This window comes from Nipponia nippon, unplaced genomic scaffold, assembly GCF_047370975.1.
Source record: "Nipponia nippon isolate SJK-2023a ecotype South Korea unplaced genomic scaffold, ASM4737097v1 scaffold_3, whole genome shotgun sequence".
NCBI lineage: Eukaryota > Metazoa > Chordata > Aves > Pelecaniformes > Threskiornithidae > Nipponia > Nipponia nippon.
In genome coordinates, this window is record NW_028262347.1 from 76,279,084 (window position 1) to 76,297,490 (window position 18,407).

Here is an 18,407-nt window from a genome sequence, read left to right on the forward strand (position 1 = left end):
ACGACCGCCCTGGCGGGTCTCCCACCTTTCACCTCCAGCCCTCCTCTGTCCGGGGATGAGGGAAGGCCGCCAGCCCGCGGCGCGGCGGGAAGAGGGCCCTGCCGCCACCCCCGGCCAGCAGCCGTTGGACACTGGCCGCTCCCCGCTCACGCGCGCCCCGAAATCTCGCGAGAAGTGTCCCGCCGGCCGGGCGGGCGGGGGGACGGCGGCGGTGGCGGCGCCGCTGAGGCGGCGCCAGTGAAGGAGGGGAGCGGCTGTCGGGGCGCCTGTGAGCCCTCCCCCGGGCCGGCAGGACGGGCTGTTTCTCCTCACCTTAGTTCGCCTCCTGCATGCCGCCGGTGCCGGGGGCGCTGTGGAGCGGGGCAGGGGCCGCCCGCCATGGCCGAGGCAGGAGCGGGAAGCGCCGAGGGGGCCGAGGAGGAGCGGCGGGCCACTGAAGGTGGGGGCCGGGAAGGGGGCCGTCGGGGGGGCAGCCGTTGGCGGGCGGCGGCTGGGTGCCCCCCGCCCCGCTGTAACGGCTGCGGGTGGTGCGTTGCACTGTGTGTGTGTGGGGCGAGCGTGGGTACGGGTGGGGTCTGTCTGTCTGTCTGCCTGCCTGCCTCCGTGATGTGGCACGAGCGAGCCCTGCGTGACTGTGAGGCTGGTGCCCGCGGTACCGGGGCAGGGGTGCGGGTCTCCAGGCTGTGCGCGGCCGTCTTGGGGTATAGCCTTTCTGTGAGGGCACTTCGGTCCAGTCACGTTCCCAGTGTCACTCTGTGGTGGTGGTGGGTTGTTTTCTTTTTTTAACTCACTCTGTGGTCTCTACGCACGCTGGCCCGAAGTGTGACCTGGACGCTGCTAACTCCTTTCTCCCATTGAAGTTCCGTAAAGGTAGACAGGGGTGGATGCAACGGCGTTATATTGTGCACTTACAGAGAAATCCCCAGTATAATGTGCAGTCTGTGCTTCTGTTTATTGCTGTTATAGATGTGTCATCGTACTGATGTGATGTGGACTAAAAAAAAAAAAATTTTTTTTAACTTAGTATGTAGTGTACTGATACACACTTAGTCGTTTTATGTCTTCCTAATACGCTAGTATGATTTTCTGTATGCAAACATAATTTAGTATTTTAGGTACAGTGATTTTGGTTTCTGTGCGCGTGTGTGTGCGTGCATGCCCACGCTGTGTGGTGACCAAGGTTTGATATTCCTTCCTTGTTCTTAATCATAAGTTTCTGGTACTAAAACACGGCTAGTTGTAAACCACCAGCAGCTGTTCCTGCTCCTCCTGTTTTGAACTATGTTGCTTCCCCTCTCCGAGGAGAAAGAAGTGTTTTGCACGGGGTTTTGAAAAACAGAAGTGAGCAAAGCCCTCCTAAGTCATCATTGCAGTTCTGTTTAGTTAGCACCAATTCTTCTAGGTTTAGTAGTTGTTGTTTTCTAAACGTCTTTTGGGTTATGTGTGTTTTAATTGATATGGGGATCCTGGTTGTCTAGAATAATTGGCCTTGTTCTGTCTCTGCTGCTTGATTGTTTAAATATTGGTATAATTTTGTAGCAAGTAATGTAGTGTTTGAAAACAAAGTGGGGTTTTGGGTGGGTTTTTTTGTGGAGTTTTTGCAGTATGTTAAATTGTGCTTAAAACAAGGATTTATTGTTTCTATATTATGCGCATACTGTAAGGAAAGGAAATAATCAAAATAAAGAAAACCCCAAATATGCGGACGTTTCCATTTACAAATAGATTTGGGAAAGCAATGAACCATAGGCTTTCATGTTTTATTGTGAAAGAAACCCCCCTCCCTGGTTTCTTTTATTACCCATGTTTATACCTATTCTTCTAACAGACTTTGAAGTAACAGGGTTTTTCTATTAATTTTTTTTTAAAGATAAAAGTATCTTAATTTCTGTGGAATAGATCCACACTAACGTTAGCTGCTTAATAGTTTTTTTCACTTGAGTGTACAGGTTATTGTTGGTATACTTGCACATTATGAAAAACAAACTCTAAACTGGACAGTTCACATCAGCTAAGACTCAGATTCATTGTAAGAAATAATTTGGTGGAGGATTGTGGGAAGTGAATCATTGTGAATACTCTGTTGAATGTTCCCTGTTTGGACCCCAAGACCAACTAAAACAACAGAAGTTCTGCAGCTGACTGGATGGGAATCAGCATTTTACAATAATATGAATCAAAATCTTATAAGAAAAGAGCTACCCTCTGTTCCTTTAGCAGTATACGATTGGAGAGTTTGGTTTGGTTTTTTTTTTTTCAGTAATGAACTACGATATACGAGACTCTCGATTTCTATCAGCGACCTGGTTTGAGCCTGAAAGTAACTGGGAAAGCAGGGTAGCCTTTCAAGGGCTTGTGTAGTATCTTTTCATTAGCTAGTTATAGTCATACTTTTTAATACACTAATAGGTTTGGCCAAATATTTGGTGTTTGAAATCTATTAAGTAAATGTGTTATTTAATTGGTAAGTTGTGATTATTGACTACTTCTGAGTGGTGAAAATAAGTAAAAATAGATGCAGAAAGTAATCAGTTGCCTATGTTAATGTTTGATTTAAGTTTCTGTAATTCAGGATATTATAATTTTTCCTTTCATCATTTTGAGATATTAAAAACAAATCCAGTGTTCTTAAGTTAACCTATAAGAGTTTATTCTCTGTATAGTGTTGTTCATAAGATGGTTTCATTACTGAAGCCTCTGTATCTTGCTCCGGCATTACACATGCTTACAAAATTTGGGGGGAAAAAAACCCCTGTTTTAGACAGTACATTTCTACTTTTTCACAACATAATTGCAATGAAAATTGTTGCCCCCAACTTTTAATGAGAGATACTGTGGGCTATGATCTGGATGCCAGACTTGCTGTAACTAGTTTGAAGATGCTTTTCATGGCCTATTTTAAAGCTCTAAAATAAATAAATAAAAAGAATATTTAGTACAACTCTCACCCCTGTTTAGAAAATACGGTTCTTTGTTTTATAGCTGTTCAGATCTGCAGGACCTGTAAAGTGATGCATATCGCAGCACCTGCAACTTCCTTCCTCATACAGTACTCTCTGTGTGTAGGATATAGGTATAGTTTTCTCATTCTCTCATGAAAATCTGCAGTAAGAATTCATTAAAATAATTTTAGAAAAATGACTGTATGTCATGTAAATTGTTTTATTTTGCTATGGAGTTATTTGAGATTATTTGACTCAATAGCTATCCTGTGTGTGTGCTGCATGTATAGATAGATATGTTGTAATTGCTTAGGTAATCAGAGACATATCATAAAAAAAAAAAAGTGTGTTAATTGTGACAAAACTTAAGAATCCAACTTGACGTCTTTGGTAGTACCTCAGTTTAGAAAATTTAGGTTGCTTGTGTGCCTAGATTTGTATGGTTCTATATATCTCTGCTTCTTTGTGTGACTGCACTCCTAACGACTTTAGTCTGAGACCCTGAAATCAAGTAAGTACTCAGAGGCTGTGTGCACATTAGCGTTTCGGTACAGAGCAATAGCATTGGTTTGAATTGAATCCCATCATCCCCACTTACTGCTCATTGGTTTGGTTTGCAGAGCAGTTTTGGTATAAATGAACTGAACTCCTTTCAAAAGAAACTAAACTAGAATTTTATTGTAGCAAGGTTAATGCTACTCCAGGCACATACCAAACATACTCCTACTCCAAACATAAGGGGCTGAACCAGTGGTTTGTTCTCAGACAGCTTTAAAACACATGAATTGTAAGGATTTTTGGCCCAGTGAACCAGACTAAACGTGATTTAGTGTAAGCTCCCTGAACTACTTACAAATTAGAAACAGGGGCTTCTGCACCAGCTGCTTCTCTCTACTGATCTGTGGCTGTTATGCCATTGTATTGACTACTGTAGACATAGCCTAATAGCTTGTGTGAGTAGATTTCAATTTTAATAACTCACCTAGTTAGACTAAAGAACTCTTATGTGCCACTTGAACTGCGGTCACTTCTGACATAATTTTGACTTCTTTAAACTTGTCAAAGCTTGAATTTCTAGCTAAATGTTTTTGTGCATGCCAGGAACATACATTTGGAAAATACACATTTTAATAGTCTCTGGCATCTGTGGTCTTAGAAATTTCAATTCAAAGCAGCTTATTTCTTCTTCTTTCCTTCTGCCAGAAAGTGTTTCAAAATAGGAAGCTGTATTGAAAGTGCCTTCTTATTCTTAGAAAGGTTGTGCCAGCGTTACCACATTGTTAACTTAAGCAGCTGCAGAGCTGCGACATTTCTCCAAGTCTGGTGTGTACATTTATTCACAGACTATGAAGAGTGCCACCCATAAGTTTTATAAATGTATTTATTCATTGACATTTTGTTTCAAGCATATTTTACTGTAATATCTTGATGGATGGATTTAGATGTTCTTTTTTAAACTGTCTAAATGAGGGCTGACTGACAGCTTATTTATTTATTTATTAAAAACTACATGACTTGTATTTTTCTGCTGATTTTTGGAGTGCTTATGTGTATCCTGTATGATTTCCTTTTAATGATTCTAGAAAGTCAAAATAATGTTTTAGTACTAAATAATATTTTAGGAAAGCCTACGAGGAGTAAACCTAGCCAGAAAAGCTAACCTTTCATGGGGGGGTGAGTGGGTCATGAGGTGGTAGTGCGTAATTACGGCAGTAATTTTGAAAGACTGTCTTGGGCTTAAACTTGTTGCATGTGACACAAACAGGTGCTGTCTGTGGCTGTTACATTTTAAGAATCGCAAGATAGTTCTATAGCCACCTTGGGTGGGATTCATCTCGCTTATCTTTGGACATCTACGGAGTAGATACACAAGTCTCAGCTAGTTACTTTGGTCTTTGTGTAATTACTGAATAGAGGTAGGCACTCTTGGACTGTATTTCATCTAACCAACTGTAGGAATCTATTTTAGATTGAGATGAATCACCCTAGAAATGTTGTATTTCATGTAGCCAACTGTAGGAATCTATTTTAGGTTGAGATGAATCACCCTAGAAATGTCTTCTTCCCTCCAAGAGGGACTAGAATGGCTAGTTCCGATGTGGACATCTTTATTTGTTCAGATGAATCTCCCCTTTTAATGGCTGGTGGAGTTTGACCATGAGCCTCTTCTAATAGATTGTGTTTGTTTAGGAACTGAAAACCTTAAAACTGTTAGTGGAGAAAACAGCTCAGGAATGTGGCATGCATTTAGAAAATATTATTGTCAGTAATAGGAAAAATGTAGAGTCTCCCAAGCCTTGTTGCTTAATGCATTGCATGTGACTTACACAGAACCTTGCTGAACACAGGAATACGGTTGATTTCGTATGTCTTTACTTCATATCCCACCCCTAAACAGTAGTTCCATGTAGCTCATTTGCAGTTGTTCACTTCCTTGCCAACCCCCTTGGGGACTGTATTTTTTTTTTTTCTTGTGGGAAAACATGAGAGAGGTGGTAGTTCAGTAGGGTATGGTCTTGTATGTTGATGTGATGAGAACTGTATATATTGATAACCATTCCTTAAATACTTTGTTTGCCTGATTATGAAATATACTAAAGTTAGTGTTAAAATAATAGGGTTTTATTTCTGATACACTTACTGGGAATGAGCTATTTTTCATATCGTGTGTTTGTAATATTTGGGTGGTCTTCGTTTTTTCGCAGAGAGAATGGTTACAGTGGGGGTTTTTTCAGCATTACTTTCATCTGTCCTAATGTGCATAATATGCTTTAAATTATTTGTAATTTTTAATATAGATAAGCATATATGCTTAATACTGAGAGCCAAACATAGATCATAAATAGGCATATGTATTTGAGGAACTATTCACTTACCATTAAAATTCAGTTATCAGTATGCCAGGGCATTAGCAAAACTTTGAAATGAACAGTAATAAGTTTTTTTAAAAAAGCCCCATTTCTCAGTTGGAATTTTATTTCACTTGCAAACCAGACTAGTGTAAGTAATAGCCTTTGGGGTAGTAAAACAAAATATCTAGTTGTAGTAAACTGTTTCTAGTAGTTTAAAAATTGACTAATGATTTCAGTTTTCCAGGAACATAAACTTGTAATAAAGAATGGTCTTTCTGGATATTATTTTTCATGAAGCAAGAGTGCTATGAAATTGGGAAACATTTAGTTTTGCTTCATATGTTCTTAGGGGTGTTTGGTTTTGATGTTAATGGTATGAAAATGTTCACAAAAATTGAAAATATAAGAAATTCAGCCAGGTGCACAAATGAAGGGTAAGAATCCAGCTTTTTCCTATCATAGAAGTACGCCCTGGTTATTGGGGTGCATTTTAGCTCATTCTCTTTGTGAACCCAAAGATTTTTAAGTTCTTTATCCCGCTCTCCCAAAGTGGTATAGCCGGAGAAGTAAAAAAATCTCTCATCATAGACTACACGAGGTTAAGACACTCTTCAGGGAGAGAGTAAGCACCTTGAAATCACCTAGTATCATAATGGTAGCTATTAAAAAGCCCTAAGAGATTATTTTAAAGCACTCTTACTGACTTCTCAAAGCTGACTTAGCTTTATGAACTGTTTCTGTCTGCTGCTTGTTCAGTAGGTATTAAAACTATTTGCTCTTGTCTGTTAAATTCCAAATAATTACTTTTCTGCTAAGTTTGGTAGTTCTGGAGCTTTAAATTTATTTCTCTTTTTTGTTTTCTTTTTGCATTGTTTTTGTTTTTTGGGGTTTGTTTTGGTTTGGGTTGGGCTTTTTTGAGAATCTTAAAGAATATATGTAAATATTATATGCTGCATGCTGTACATGTCAGGGATCAGTACAGATTCTTAACCTTATATTTTTGTCTAAGATCAACCAGCTATCTTACTGGCATTTAGTTAGATGGCATTTAACATGGCATTTAGTTTGTCACAGTGATAGTATTTAGGATTCAATTTATCACCTAAAAATTGTAATGTAGACATTCTTAATAGGTCATTTTTGCTGATAATCTAAACATTTTTTGTTTTCTTAGTTAAGAAAAAAAGGGTGTTGTTAGGAAATGTAGAGGAGATAAGTGGAGTATTCAGAATTTGTTGCTTGATTGTGAGGAAAAAATAGTTATTTTGATAATATGAAGGATAAATCGGAAAAGCTGTAAATGATGCATTTTGTTTTGTTTCTTTAAGGGGAAGTGGTTTAGGAAGCAGGCTGGCCATCTGTGTGCAAAGGAGAATTTAGGTCAGTGGGTCTGCTCTGTCCTGCTTTGTTCCAGGATGAAAGGATCTGTTGTGCTGAAGGCATTCTTGTCTTTGATACATATAGGTTTCTGTTTAGTATGTACTCTTTCATGAATATTCATGAAGTATGATTTTCCTTAATAACTTAATCTAGTAATTATAGGCTGCTATGACTTAAGTGAATTAAAACTAGTCTTTATTAATAAAGAGTTCCTTTGGAATTGTGGGGTTTTTTGTTTGTTTTATAATTGCACGAATTTATAGTAGAAATATAAAATGAGATTATTATGAAGTGATGAATAATCATAAAAGTATTTCAAACATCTACCATTTCTCCCCTTGTAGTATTTATGATGTAATTTCTTTTAACGTATTTTTAATATCCCTAACTTGAATATGTTGTGTATTTGAAGAAACCAAATTTTCTTTCTGTTGCAGATGCCCAAAGACTGTTACTTATTTGTCAAGTATTTATTGATTCTTTGAGTTTCCACCTCTCTTTTTGGAACTTCCTCTGTGACTTAATGAGTTAAAGAGCTTTCTAAAATAAAACAGGGGCTGACTCTGTGTAGTCTGACTTGGGAGAGAGAGGATTAGTGGAAGACCAGGCAAGCTGTTGTTCAAGTATTAGCCTATTTTCATTTAACTCTCCAGAGTCATATTTCAACAGAAAATGAGGACCTACAAGGTAATTTTTCTGGTGAAAGATGTGCTTACACCTAAGAGGAAAAGAACATACACTGTATATCGTTCTTTTTACACATTTTTACCTATCGCTTACAGACAGCACAGATGCTAAAAAAAAAAAAGCAAGCTTGCAATAAAGTATCCAGGTTTTCTTCCTGCTGTATTTTAAAAGTACTCATCTTGGGTTTTGCCTCCTGCTAAAAGTAGGAGATGCTCAGTTCCTTAAATGACCTCTCCCAACCCCTCATCTGTCCCTTCATGGAGATAATTCTTTATTGTTCTTAGATGTATCACACAGGATACTTTACTTACTGGCACATGAAGCCTAAAGGAGTGCCTACATTTGCTGAAACAGAGTTAATTTTGATTCTGTACCTAAACATCAGCTAGGTGATTCTTTGTGATAGCTTTGCACTGATATAGGAAAAAGTGTAATAGTGCCTAGATTCCTTGAGACTGTTTTCTTTTCCCAGTAGGTTGCTAGGATTATTTTGGCTTGTGACTTTTCTGTCCCACCCAGAAACAAAGCAGTTTTCCTTGAGAGGAGAATTGTGAAGGGAACTTTGAGGTAGAACTTGATAAGCTTTCAAGACTCTTCCGATTTACATGACTAACATTATGTGTAATTGTAGATTTTATGTCAGAAACATAGTTATGGCAAACTTTCATTTTTTTTGGATGTCCAGCTTGTTTAAAAAACATAGTTCACTGTATATTCTTTTAGTTTAATTTAGTGTTAGTTGCAATATTTTGATCTGCTAACTAATGCCACATCTTGTGATTTTGCAGCAGGATGTTTGAGGTGCTGGGGAATTTAAGTGTAGTCTGCGAAGATTGTGTAAGGAGGAGAATAGGTGTATTTTATATTGCATTGGTGTATTGATTGGGTTGATGAGAGCTTTAACAGGACTGTGGGAAGACAATATACTCTTTTCTGTACTTAGGTTGTAGCAGTGCAACCTTTATGTTTTTTATCTCAGAGGCATAGAAGCCACCCATGGACAATTTTTTTTTTTTCCAAATGAACATCGGAATGGATACATGATGATAGCTCTTACTGGACACTGAGTGCTTTTTCTCATTCACAGATAATTTCTCAATAGATGGAAACCCATGCATTGCTTCTGGAGTCCCCGGCTTCGTGAATGCAATAACTAAGCCTGCTACCGCTTCTTTCAACACTTCTGTGGCTGAGATTCCAAGGAAGCGCAAGGGAAGTGATTCTGATAACCAGTAAGTAAACTGATTGTGTATGTGTCTCAACATAAATTTGATACATTCATCTGTTACTTATGCAACATGGTAACTGTCTAATCCTCTTTCCTATTTTTATTACCATTATTTATTACAATTTCTTCCAAATGCGTTCTTTGACAGTCCTGAGTTACTAAAAATAGAAAAAAAAATAATCCTTAAATCTAAGGCATGTATGTAGAATTCTATAATGCCATTTGCTGGCCTGAAGTGTCTAGGTAATGTGTCTCTAATGCTGAAATTTCAATCCTAACTTTTCTTTCTTTTTTTTTTTTTTCTCCTTCTTTGCCTGCTAGTAAAGGCAAGTTCTCTTTGCAGTAAATTGTTATTAAGTTGCTTGAAGTCTCACAAGTGCACACTAGAATATCACCTTAAAGCGTGAAACAAGATTACTAGTTAAGCTCTTTTATCTAGAACTGCAGAATCAGAACTGCTTCTTCAGTGACCGGGGCAGCCATTTACTTAAATGTCCAGACAGACCTGTGACCTAAAAATGAGGACTGTCCTACAGTAGTACTCAGTCTTTTTAAGTGGGTCATACTTGACTACTGAGATGATACTACTACTGTTTTCTCCGGTTTTGTAACTGCCAAGCAGATGCCAGTTAACCAAATAATCATTTACATAGAAAAATATTTTTTTAAAAAGTGTTCTATTCAAAGCTATATTAATCAGCCAGAAGTAAGGGACACAAGTCAGCCTGCAGATCTGGTCCATTACAAGTATCTCCAAACTAGCGTGGAAAATCCACCTTTAAAAAAGGCGGGGAAGTAGGAAATTTACATGTATTTGTGATTATTAAAGCAACTCTCTTTAATCACTGCTTCTTTCACATATAGTCCATTGAAGTACAGAATGTAGCTGTACTGTGAATGTTGATATAATTGTCAACTTGGAGATTCAAGTGTATCTTGTAGGTCACTGAAAAGTCCAGAAATACATAAGTTTCTGAAAAAAAAGTCTCCATTCTTTTTCAGTAGCACTTGTTGATTTTTACCTGTTCAGTAAAAGTGCTGGCTCATCAATAGTATTTCCCTGAAGTTTGGATCTCTCTCTGATTTCATGAAACTTCTGTCATAAAAAAAATTCATGTCCAAGTTGAAATACTGATTGAAAAAGTATTGTTTTATAAGAACTAGTAATTAGTTTCTAAAAACTAATGTTCTTGCTGAAAATAACTTATCAAATGGGGTCTCCACTAAAATTTTTCTGTGACTTTTTTTCATTGGGTATATCAAGTCATCTTTTTGTGCTTCAAACTACATTTTATTACCTGTTTCTGCAGGGATACAGTTGAAGTTGATGGTGATCCTCAGAAAAGGTACTTTTTATAAATGAATCCATTTCTGTTTTCAGTACTATAAACATGTCACATTTTCCTGTTTGGCTAGATGACCTGTGTGATTTGCCTTAAGGAATGCTTTGTCTAAGGGCAGGTCTTTGTACAGCACAAGGTGATAAAAATATAGCTAATTAACAGGATGGATAGGTCCATCCAATGTTAAGGTTTTCTGATATTTCTTTCTAAGAAGACGCTCTGACTTGCTTATAACTTTACCAGACTTGTTAGTATTGAAGTTAAGGTAAGAATGGTAATGAATGAAAAGTAACAGTTAAATAAGGAGACTAGGGAAAGGTCTCATACTGTTCTAGGACTGGTGCATGTAAACATTCTTTGTTTGTTTTAACCTTGTCAAGTGCTTTTTAAAATAGAACTACCACAACTATGTTAAATTAATGCTATTACAAGGTGAGAAACCAGAGTCAAGATTGGCTGTGCAGCATAAGTAAACTCTTTGTGTATATATGTTATGGGATGGTTATTAGTTACAATTTCTTTTTTGTGATTTTTTTTTTCTGCACCTGATTACCTTACTTAGAAAATATATTTGTTTATATGTAGTTGTGCAGAATTCTTTTTTATAGAATAGAATAGAATATTCCAGTTGGAAAGGGCCTACAATGATCATCTAGTCCAACTGCCTGACCACTTCAGGGCTGACCAAAAGTTAAAGCATGTTGTTAAGGGCCTTGTCTGAATGCCTCTTAAACGCTGACAGGCTTGGAGCATTGACCACCTGTCTAGGAAGCCTGTGCCAGTGTTTGACCACCCTCTTGGTAAAGAAATGCCTCTTAATGTCCAGTCTAAAACTCCCCTGGCGCGGCTTTGAGCCATTCCCCTGCCTCCTGTCGCTGGGTACCAGGGAGCAGAGATCAGCACCTCCTTCTCCACATCCCTTCCTCAGGAAGCTGTAGAGAGCGATGATGTCGCCCTTCAGCCTCCTTTTCTCCAAACTAGACAAACGCAGAGTCCTTAGCTGCTCCTCATAGGGCATGCCTTCCAGCCCTTTCACCAGCTTTGTTGCCCTCCTCCTGGATGCATTCAAGTACCTTAATAACCTTCTTAAATTGTGGGGCCCAGAACTGCACGCAGTATTCAAGGGGAGGCCATAACAACACTGAATACAGCGGGATAATCACCTCTTTTGACCAGCTGGTTATGCTGTGTTTGATGCACCTCAGGGTGCGGTTTGCCCTCTTGGCTGCCAGGGCACACTGCTGACTCATGTTGCGCCTGCTGTCAACCAGCACCCCCAGATCCTTTTCTGCAGGGTAGTCAGTGTTTGCTACATGGCTTATTGGGTAGTATAAAAATCTTTCTTTGGGGATAAATTGTTTGCTTCTTTGTGAATTTTTTCCACGGTGCTCATGATGGAAAAGTGTGAATAAAAATACTTCTCCTCTGTCTTTAAAACCTCTGCTTCCATTTTAGAAGAAATGGGGAAGTAGGTTTAATAAATCAATAGAGAAAAAAGAGGAAAAGGTGGTATTCTTTATTTTCTCCTGATTAATACACATTCTGTTCTTTCTAGTACTAATTAAGTATACCTACATTATAGTCATGAGGTAGAATGTCACCCTATGTTCATGTAGTCAAGGTAGTTTTATTCTAGCTATTTATATCGGTAACAACACAGCTGTTAGGACAGAGGCTATATAAATCCATTTAAGGCTGTGACTGATTGCTTGAGTAGCAAATTTGTTCTAGTTTCTTCCCCAAGTGGAGCTCCTGAGGGAGAAGGAGAGTTAGTTAATAGGCCACATGCTGCATTGCAGTTGGTCCGGCTCCCCCTTGCCTCTTCTCTTATGGTTAGACAATGTAATTTCTGTTGGAGTTCATAGTATATGCACATTTCTGGTAAACGTGTCTTTTAAAATGAAAGAAAAATATTAGTTATTGCTAACTCGTCTAAATCTGAAACAGTTTCACTGAAGAAAAGTCCTAGGGTCTTGTGAGCCCAACCTACTCCTGTGCTTGCGTTTACCAGACTGTCTAGAAGATTCCTAGGTTCCAGTGAAATCTCAGGTTGAAGAGCTGGATCTCTGAATTGTGTGTTAATTTGGCTTAGGCTGCTGGATCCTTGCTGGGGTCAGTGCTTAGTTACAGGTGGAAGCAGCTTTTGAGGTCTTTCCTAAAGCTGTAATCTCCAACTGTCCTCCTACTTCCGTTTCCTTATAGGAAACAGCTGCTGACTTACTGGCCTGTCTCCTTATAATCCTTCTGGTACAACATATGCCTCTTCTAAAATGGCTCTAGCCTCTTCATAGGCTAGCAGGTCTCTCCTCTGGAATGGACTTTAGAGTACTGCATGAGATGTTTTCACTGCCAAATTAAAAAAACCCAAAGAACCGCTGTAGAAAGATTAAAAATATTTGCGTACGTTTTTCTTTTAAAGAAAATAGTAGCCAGTATTTGTATGGGAACAACCTCTCTGCAAGTACCAAATCGCTCATACTGAATTAGCAAGATACCTATTAGGCCATGTTCTGAAATTGTTAATAGGTGGTGGTGAAGCATACAGTGATCTTAGGGACAAAAAAAGATCATTGCCCTTGTTTGAATCGCCCTTTATATATTCCTGCTGCCAAGTATTTGTCATGATACAGACACTATGATTGTCTTTAATTAACAATTGTATTACATAGACTTTCCAGTCATTGATGTATGGTATGGGAAAATACTCAATTTTTACTTTTTCTGACCGTGAGGAATTAAAGTGTATTTTAGGCCCAGCCTAGGCTAGGGTTACTTTTTTCATCTTTTGGCAATGAGATTTTGGAAATAAAAATATGAATAGATGATGTCTCTTGTAAATTTTTAAATTTAAAAAAAAAAAAATCAAGCCTGGACTTAAGTTATTTGAATGTTCCATTAATTTTGTTTTCTTCAGGGTAGAAATAGCCCCATAATTATGAAATATCCCCATGATATGTTCACATAACTATGAATATTGGAAGTTACGCTTTGGTCTCTTTTTATTATGCATCACTTGCTAGCTCATTTCTGTATTAGGTATTTTTGTGGGTATACTTTTGTTAAAGCCATAGTAAATTTGTAGCATTTTCTGTATCTTTTTGAATTCATGGGAGAAAAGAAGTGCCGAGTATTAAATATGCAATGTAAAACTATATCTTGTTTTCCCCTAGGAGTGAAGATGAAGAACATGTTAAAATAAAAGATTTCAGGTACTAATTTACAATAAAAGTACATTTTGCTAGTAAATACTAGCATTCACAACAGTAAAATATGAGTTTGGGGGTAACGTTCATTAAAACTGTCAAATATTTAACAGTAAACTTTTCCTTTTTTCCCCTAAATATATAGTAATTTTTAGAGCCTCCTTGAGGATTTTATTTTCTACTAATTTTAATGAAAGTTGTGTTGCAGAATATCTCAGATGGCTTAGCAAAAACCTGAGGTTAGAATTTTCAAGGTGAGAATTAAATGCAGTACGCTCAAGTTGTGTATAAAGGGAGGAGCTGATCCTCAGTCTGTATGAATTTGAGAATTGTTTTTTCTAGATTTGTCTACACTTCGAGGTATTTAAAATTTATCCCACATGAAAATGAATTCAGCTAAAGCATGACAAAGAAGTCTTGTTCTGCAACAAGTTTTTGCATAGGGAGTTATTCAAGGTTTGCCATTGCACTTTGCATTAACATTTTGCCTGAATCCAAATGGAAACTCACATAAAGCACTTGTAAGATTTGAAATGCTGTGTGACTGAATGCAGTCATGATTCATCCAAACAAATACTTTAAACTATAGACAAGCCACTTCGTAAAACTACAGCTGCTTTATAAAGTTGTTTTAAAAATAAAAGTGTCTTTCATTTGTCATGTGAGCAGAGATGTCAAAGCAGAAATACATAACCCACTCTGCTGTCAAAAGCATTGTTTACATAGTATGCTAACTAATAATTATGAAGTATTCTTGTAATTTAAATTACATGGAAGAAATGAAAGTGTTCCAAAATATATTTACAGGTTGTTTTGTTTAACTCAAAAATTCATTTTTCTTTACTGAGTATCTGAGATTGCTATACAAGATAATGTTTTGTACATTGCCTTAGTAACTTTCATGTTGTATTGTTGACTTTTTTCCCTTAAGTTTTGGTTCATTAGTTGGAGGAAAAAAATAACTAGAAGACACTTTGAGGCTTTGCTTAAGTTACCCCCCTCCAGTGTTTCTTTTCGCAAGCTTGTTGGAGAACTTGCTTTTCTCCCTTCCCTTTTGTAACTGGGGAATATGACAGCAGTCTTACTGAATCATCCCATCATCACCTGAATTTCTGCATCCACCTGTTCAGGTTTCTATAACTTCTTACTGACTCTCAGAGATGTGGAAGATTGTTCTCTTTCCCCAGATGTTTGTATCTGTCTTCCTGGGGTTCACAGTTCAAGGAGCATACACAATATGTTACTTGACTGTTCCTACCTGACATGAAGGAAAGGTTGGGTGAACCTGTAGAGTTGAGAATAACTGATAAAATTAAATTTTAAAAAAGGCTTTAGAGAGAGAAAAGCTAATTGCTTGTATGAATGACCCAGAATTATTTGTGTGGAGGGGGGATTTATTTTGGGGAAAAATAATAAAAATAATAGAAGACCAGGTCTTTAAAACTGTAGTTTGTTCTTTCTCAACAGGCCAGATGTAGTTAACTTTATTACCTTTAATGCTTTCTGTTACAGTATGCCTAAGAGGAGGAGTTTTGGAGATCAGTTAACCAAAATATGTTGTCCCCCAGTTTGGTTAACTACCACTGTGTCTGGTCTCAATCAGGAAGGAAAATAATCTTCATTTTAATTGAGTGGCTAGCTTGTCTTCTGGGTAAGGAGGGAATAGAATGAATTAAACTTTTCTTGATCTGCTAGAGGATGTTAGAGGGGAGGATATCAGCTAGAAAAGCTAACATACTCCACTACAAAGAATTAAAGAAAAAGTGACCTGAGATATAAACATACTTGTAATGTGCACTGTCATGTGCCTTCGAATGGGTTTTCTGATGAAAACTGTCCAAGAAGAGAAGCTGTCTTTCTGTGGTTGAGTTCTTGGACAGAGGTTTACCAAGAGATGAAATCTGAGGCACAAGGTATGCCCAGAGGCTGAAACCCTTTCTACCACCTTATCAGGTGGATGAAGGGGAAAGCTTTCTGAAATCCCTCTGGTAAAATTAGGTGAGGCATAGCTTTTTCTTTCAGTTTCCACTACATCTATTATAAGCACATATAAATGTGTTGTCTGTTGCTTGTGCTGTGCTATGAATAAATGCTTGTGTTTGTGTCTGTCTTCAATCTGAGTAATTTTTTAAGGTAATGAGACAACAAGAAGACATGGTTCATCTCAGATTGTTGTGAGTTTGCATAAAACAGAGTTCTGAGATGCTTTAGCAAGTGCTTAGAGCATTCTTTGTTTAAGAGAGAGAGAGAGAGAGAGAAGAGTAGCAGAATGAATACCCCATCTTAGTTACACAGGCCAGGTAGAGATAGAGCCAGGGAGCAGAAGTGTCTTCCAGTGATAACTAATGACATCAGAAGTTCTCTGGTATACAGTAAGGTGTCAAGGTATTCACTTGGACATCAAGGGTCACAAGAAGAATTTAACTTCTATAAGTCTTCATAGCCTCTTGTTCCTGCCACATAGAATCAAGTTGTTGCTTGAGATATTTTTCCCTCCTCAATATTTCACATCATTATTGTGACCATTGCTTTGTGCAAGTGAATCCAATTCAGTTGTCAAATACAAGTAGTGTCTGAAAAACTGTTTCAGTGCAGTAGTACTTCTTGTGATATGTTCCATTCCCAAAATTGAATTGATGAATATTATGGGGAAAATCATGTGTTCTACATCTTACCTAAAACAATTTTTCTTCTTAGAGAGGCTCACAGTCAAACAGAGAAACGGAGAAGAGACAAAATGAATAATTTGATAGAGGAATTGTCTGCTATGATACCTCAGTGCAATCCCATGGCACGAAAGCTAGATAAGCTTACAGTGTTACGAATGGCTGTGCAACACTTAAAATCTTTAAAAGGTGGGTTTTAGGAAAATAATTCTGAAAGTTCTTGTTCTATCAGGAGTTATACTGTGCATCTTCTTTGATGTTAAATAAATCAAAGGTCATTTATTTTATGTTTCCTTACTGAATTCAGTTCTGAGTCTGTTCTTCATGTAAATTTACGTGTTTGTAGCTTCTAGAACTTCATTTCTTCTTTTTGCTTAGTATACCAAAAAAAAAAAACCACCCTTCAATGTCTGATATTTTCTTCGTGCTAAGGGTATACCTTGCAGTTGGGTCACTCCTTGATTCTTTTTAAAAATTACAGCAATCAAGCAAGTCTGTCTTTCCTTATTTTCGAACCCCCAAATTAAACGTGTGTTCTGTGATCTCTCCACTTCCCATCATACTTTCTGGAACAGTAATATCTGTGGTGACTGATGCCAACAGCTATACTGCTAACAGAAAAGCAAATGGTCTTCACACTCCTGTTTGTTACTGCTGTGTTTGTGATTGCATCAACCCTTTGTCTCTGTATTGGAATTTCATGTTTATCTGTTGATTTTGAAATTTACATCATCATGGAAAAAGACCATTAAAAAAATGCTTACCTAAAGAAACTGATGTAAGTAGTTGCACTGGTAGGGAGCACAGAGAACTCACTTCAGTGATAGGTTAAGTCTTTTACAGTGTAACTTCCTCAAACCAAAACCAGTTGCGTAAAACTAAAGAAAAAATTACGTTTGGACATAATCATCTTTCAGATTTATTTTTTTGCCTGCAAGAACAGTAGTCAAAAGGAAAATTTCAAGACAAAACATAGTTTAACAGAATGGTTGATGATTTTGATTACATTAAGGTCTTAAGCACTATGAAATGTTAGAGAGTACCAAGAAAGAGAGTTATCAAAAGTTTATATCCTCAGTCAGCTAGCAAAGTTAATCATGGATCTCAGTGAATGGTTCAGTGTCAGGATAAAACCAGGATGTATTTCGTCTCCTTTTGCTATTGCTACTTTTGGGGATTTTTTTTCCTCCCCTAAAAAAATTATATCCAAATACAAGTTGCATGTCACGTGGTCTATCAGCAGCGCACAATATTTCAGGATTTTTGGCAGCGCTGTTTCAGAATAATAATTTGGTCAACTGTAAGCAAAGATCAAAGACTATCTGCGTTGCAAAAAAGTTGATTATGAATAAACATACCTAATAAGAACCCCATTAGTCTTATGTGAAAGGAGTCTAGTAAACAAATTATGCTACTAACTTGACAGTAATAGAATCGTAGAATAAGGTAGGTTAGAAAGGATTTCTAAAGCCCGTTGGCCCAAGCAGGCTGAGAATTTTGCATAAAGAAATAATGTGACAAATTAGCAGGGCAGTAATTGCACTTGCAGTTTAAACAAGCATCTACAAGAAATCTTCAGCTCAAACATTTGTATTTTAACAATAGGATATGAAACCTGGACTCCATCCAGCACAGTTATTATATATAATATCTTCAAAACAAATGCTTTAAGAAAATACAAGATACTATGTGGAATTATAGTGAATGCTGGAATTTGCTGGAAAGTTCAACTGCTATTTACCTAAAAAAATATCTAGAGAAAGTTGTGGAAATGCTTGTAATGGCTAAAAATTATTTTAGAGTACTTGCCACGGGTGCTCGAACAGTAAATTTAACTACAATAGAGTGTTTTTTTGATTGTTGGATATATAGTACTAATGAAGCATTATTTGTGACAATTGATAACATTGGAGTTATTCTGCAAATGTTAAGGATTCTGAAATAGGCCTATGAAATGTTTCAAGAAAATTCAATTCTCATAATACCATTTTTCTAGCAGTACATTAAAGATGTCTGAACAGAAGTTTTCTTGTTTTATGCTAAATAAAGGGCAAGAAAAAATTGGTTGTGTGCCCATATTCATTACCAGCATATGGTTATGAGTGT

The 18,407-nt window shown here is 37.4% G+C and overlaps 1 protein-coding gene across 6 annotated transcripts in view; it reads left to right on the plus strand.

Annotated features, from left to right (window-relative positions):
* The first annotated feature begins 227 nt into the window (after window positions 1-227).
* BMAL2 (basic helix-loop-helix ARNT like 2) overlaps window positions 228-18,407 on the plus strand; it is a 38,798-nt gene continuing 20,618 nt past the window's right edge. For 5 of the 6 annotated variants that reach the window (XR_015706404.1, XR_015706401.1, XR_015706402.1 and 2 more), the window contains exons 1-5: window positions 228-439; window positions 8,949-9,093; window positions 10,400-10,435; window positions 13,603-13,641; window positions 16,333-16,490. Coding sequence is in view for 2 of the 6 variants with exons in the window: in XM_087765025.1 (XP_087621151.1) it covers window positions 379-439; window positions 8,949-9,093; window positions 10,400-10,435; window positions 13,603-13,641; window positions 16,333-16,490 (439 nt within the window). In the remaining 4 variants the exon portion in view is untranslated. The remainder of the gene's footprint in view (window positions 440-8,948; window positions 9,094-10,399; window positions 10,436-13,602; window positions 13,642-16,332; window positions 16,491-18,407) is intronic. The other variant, XM_087765026.1, reaches the window with a different exon arrangement.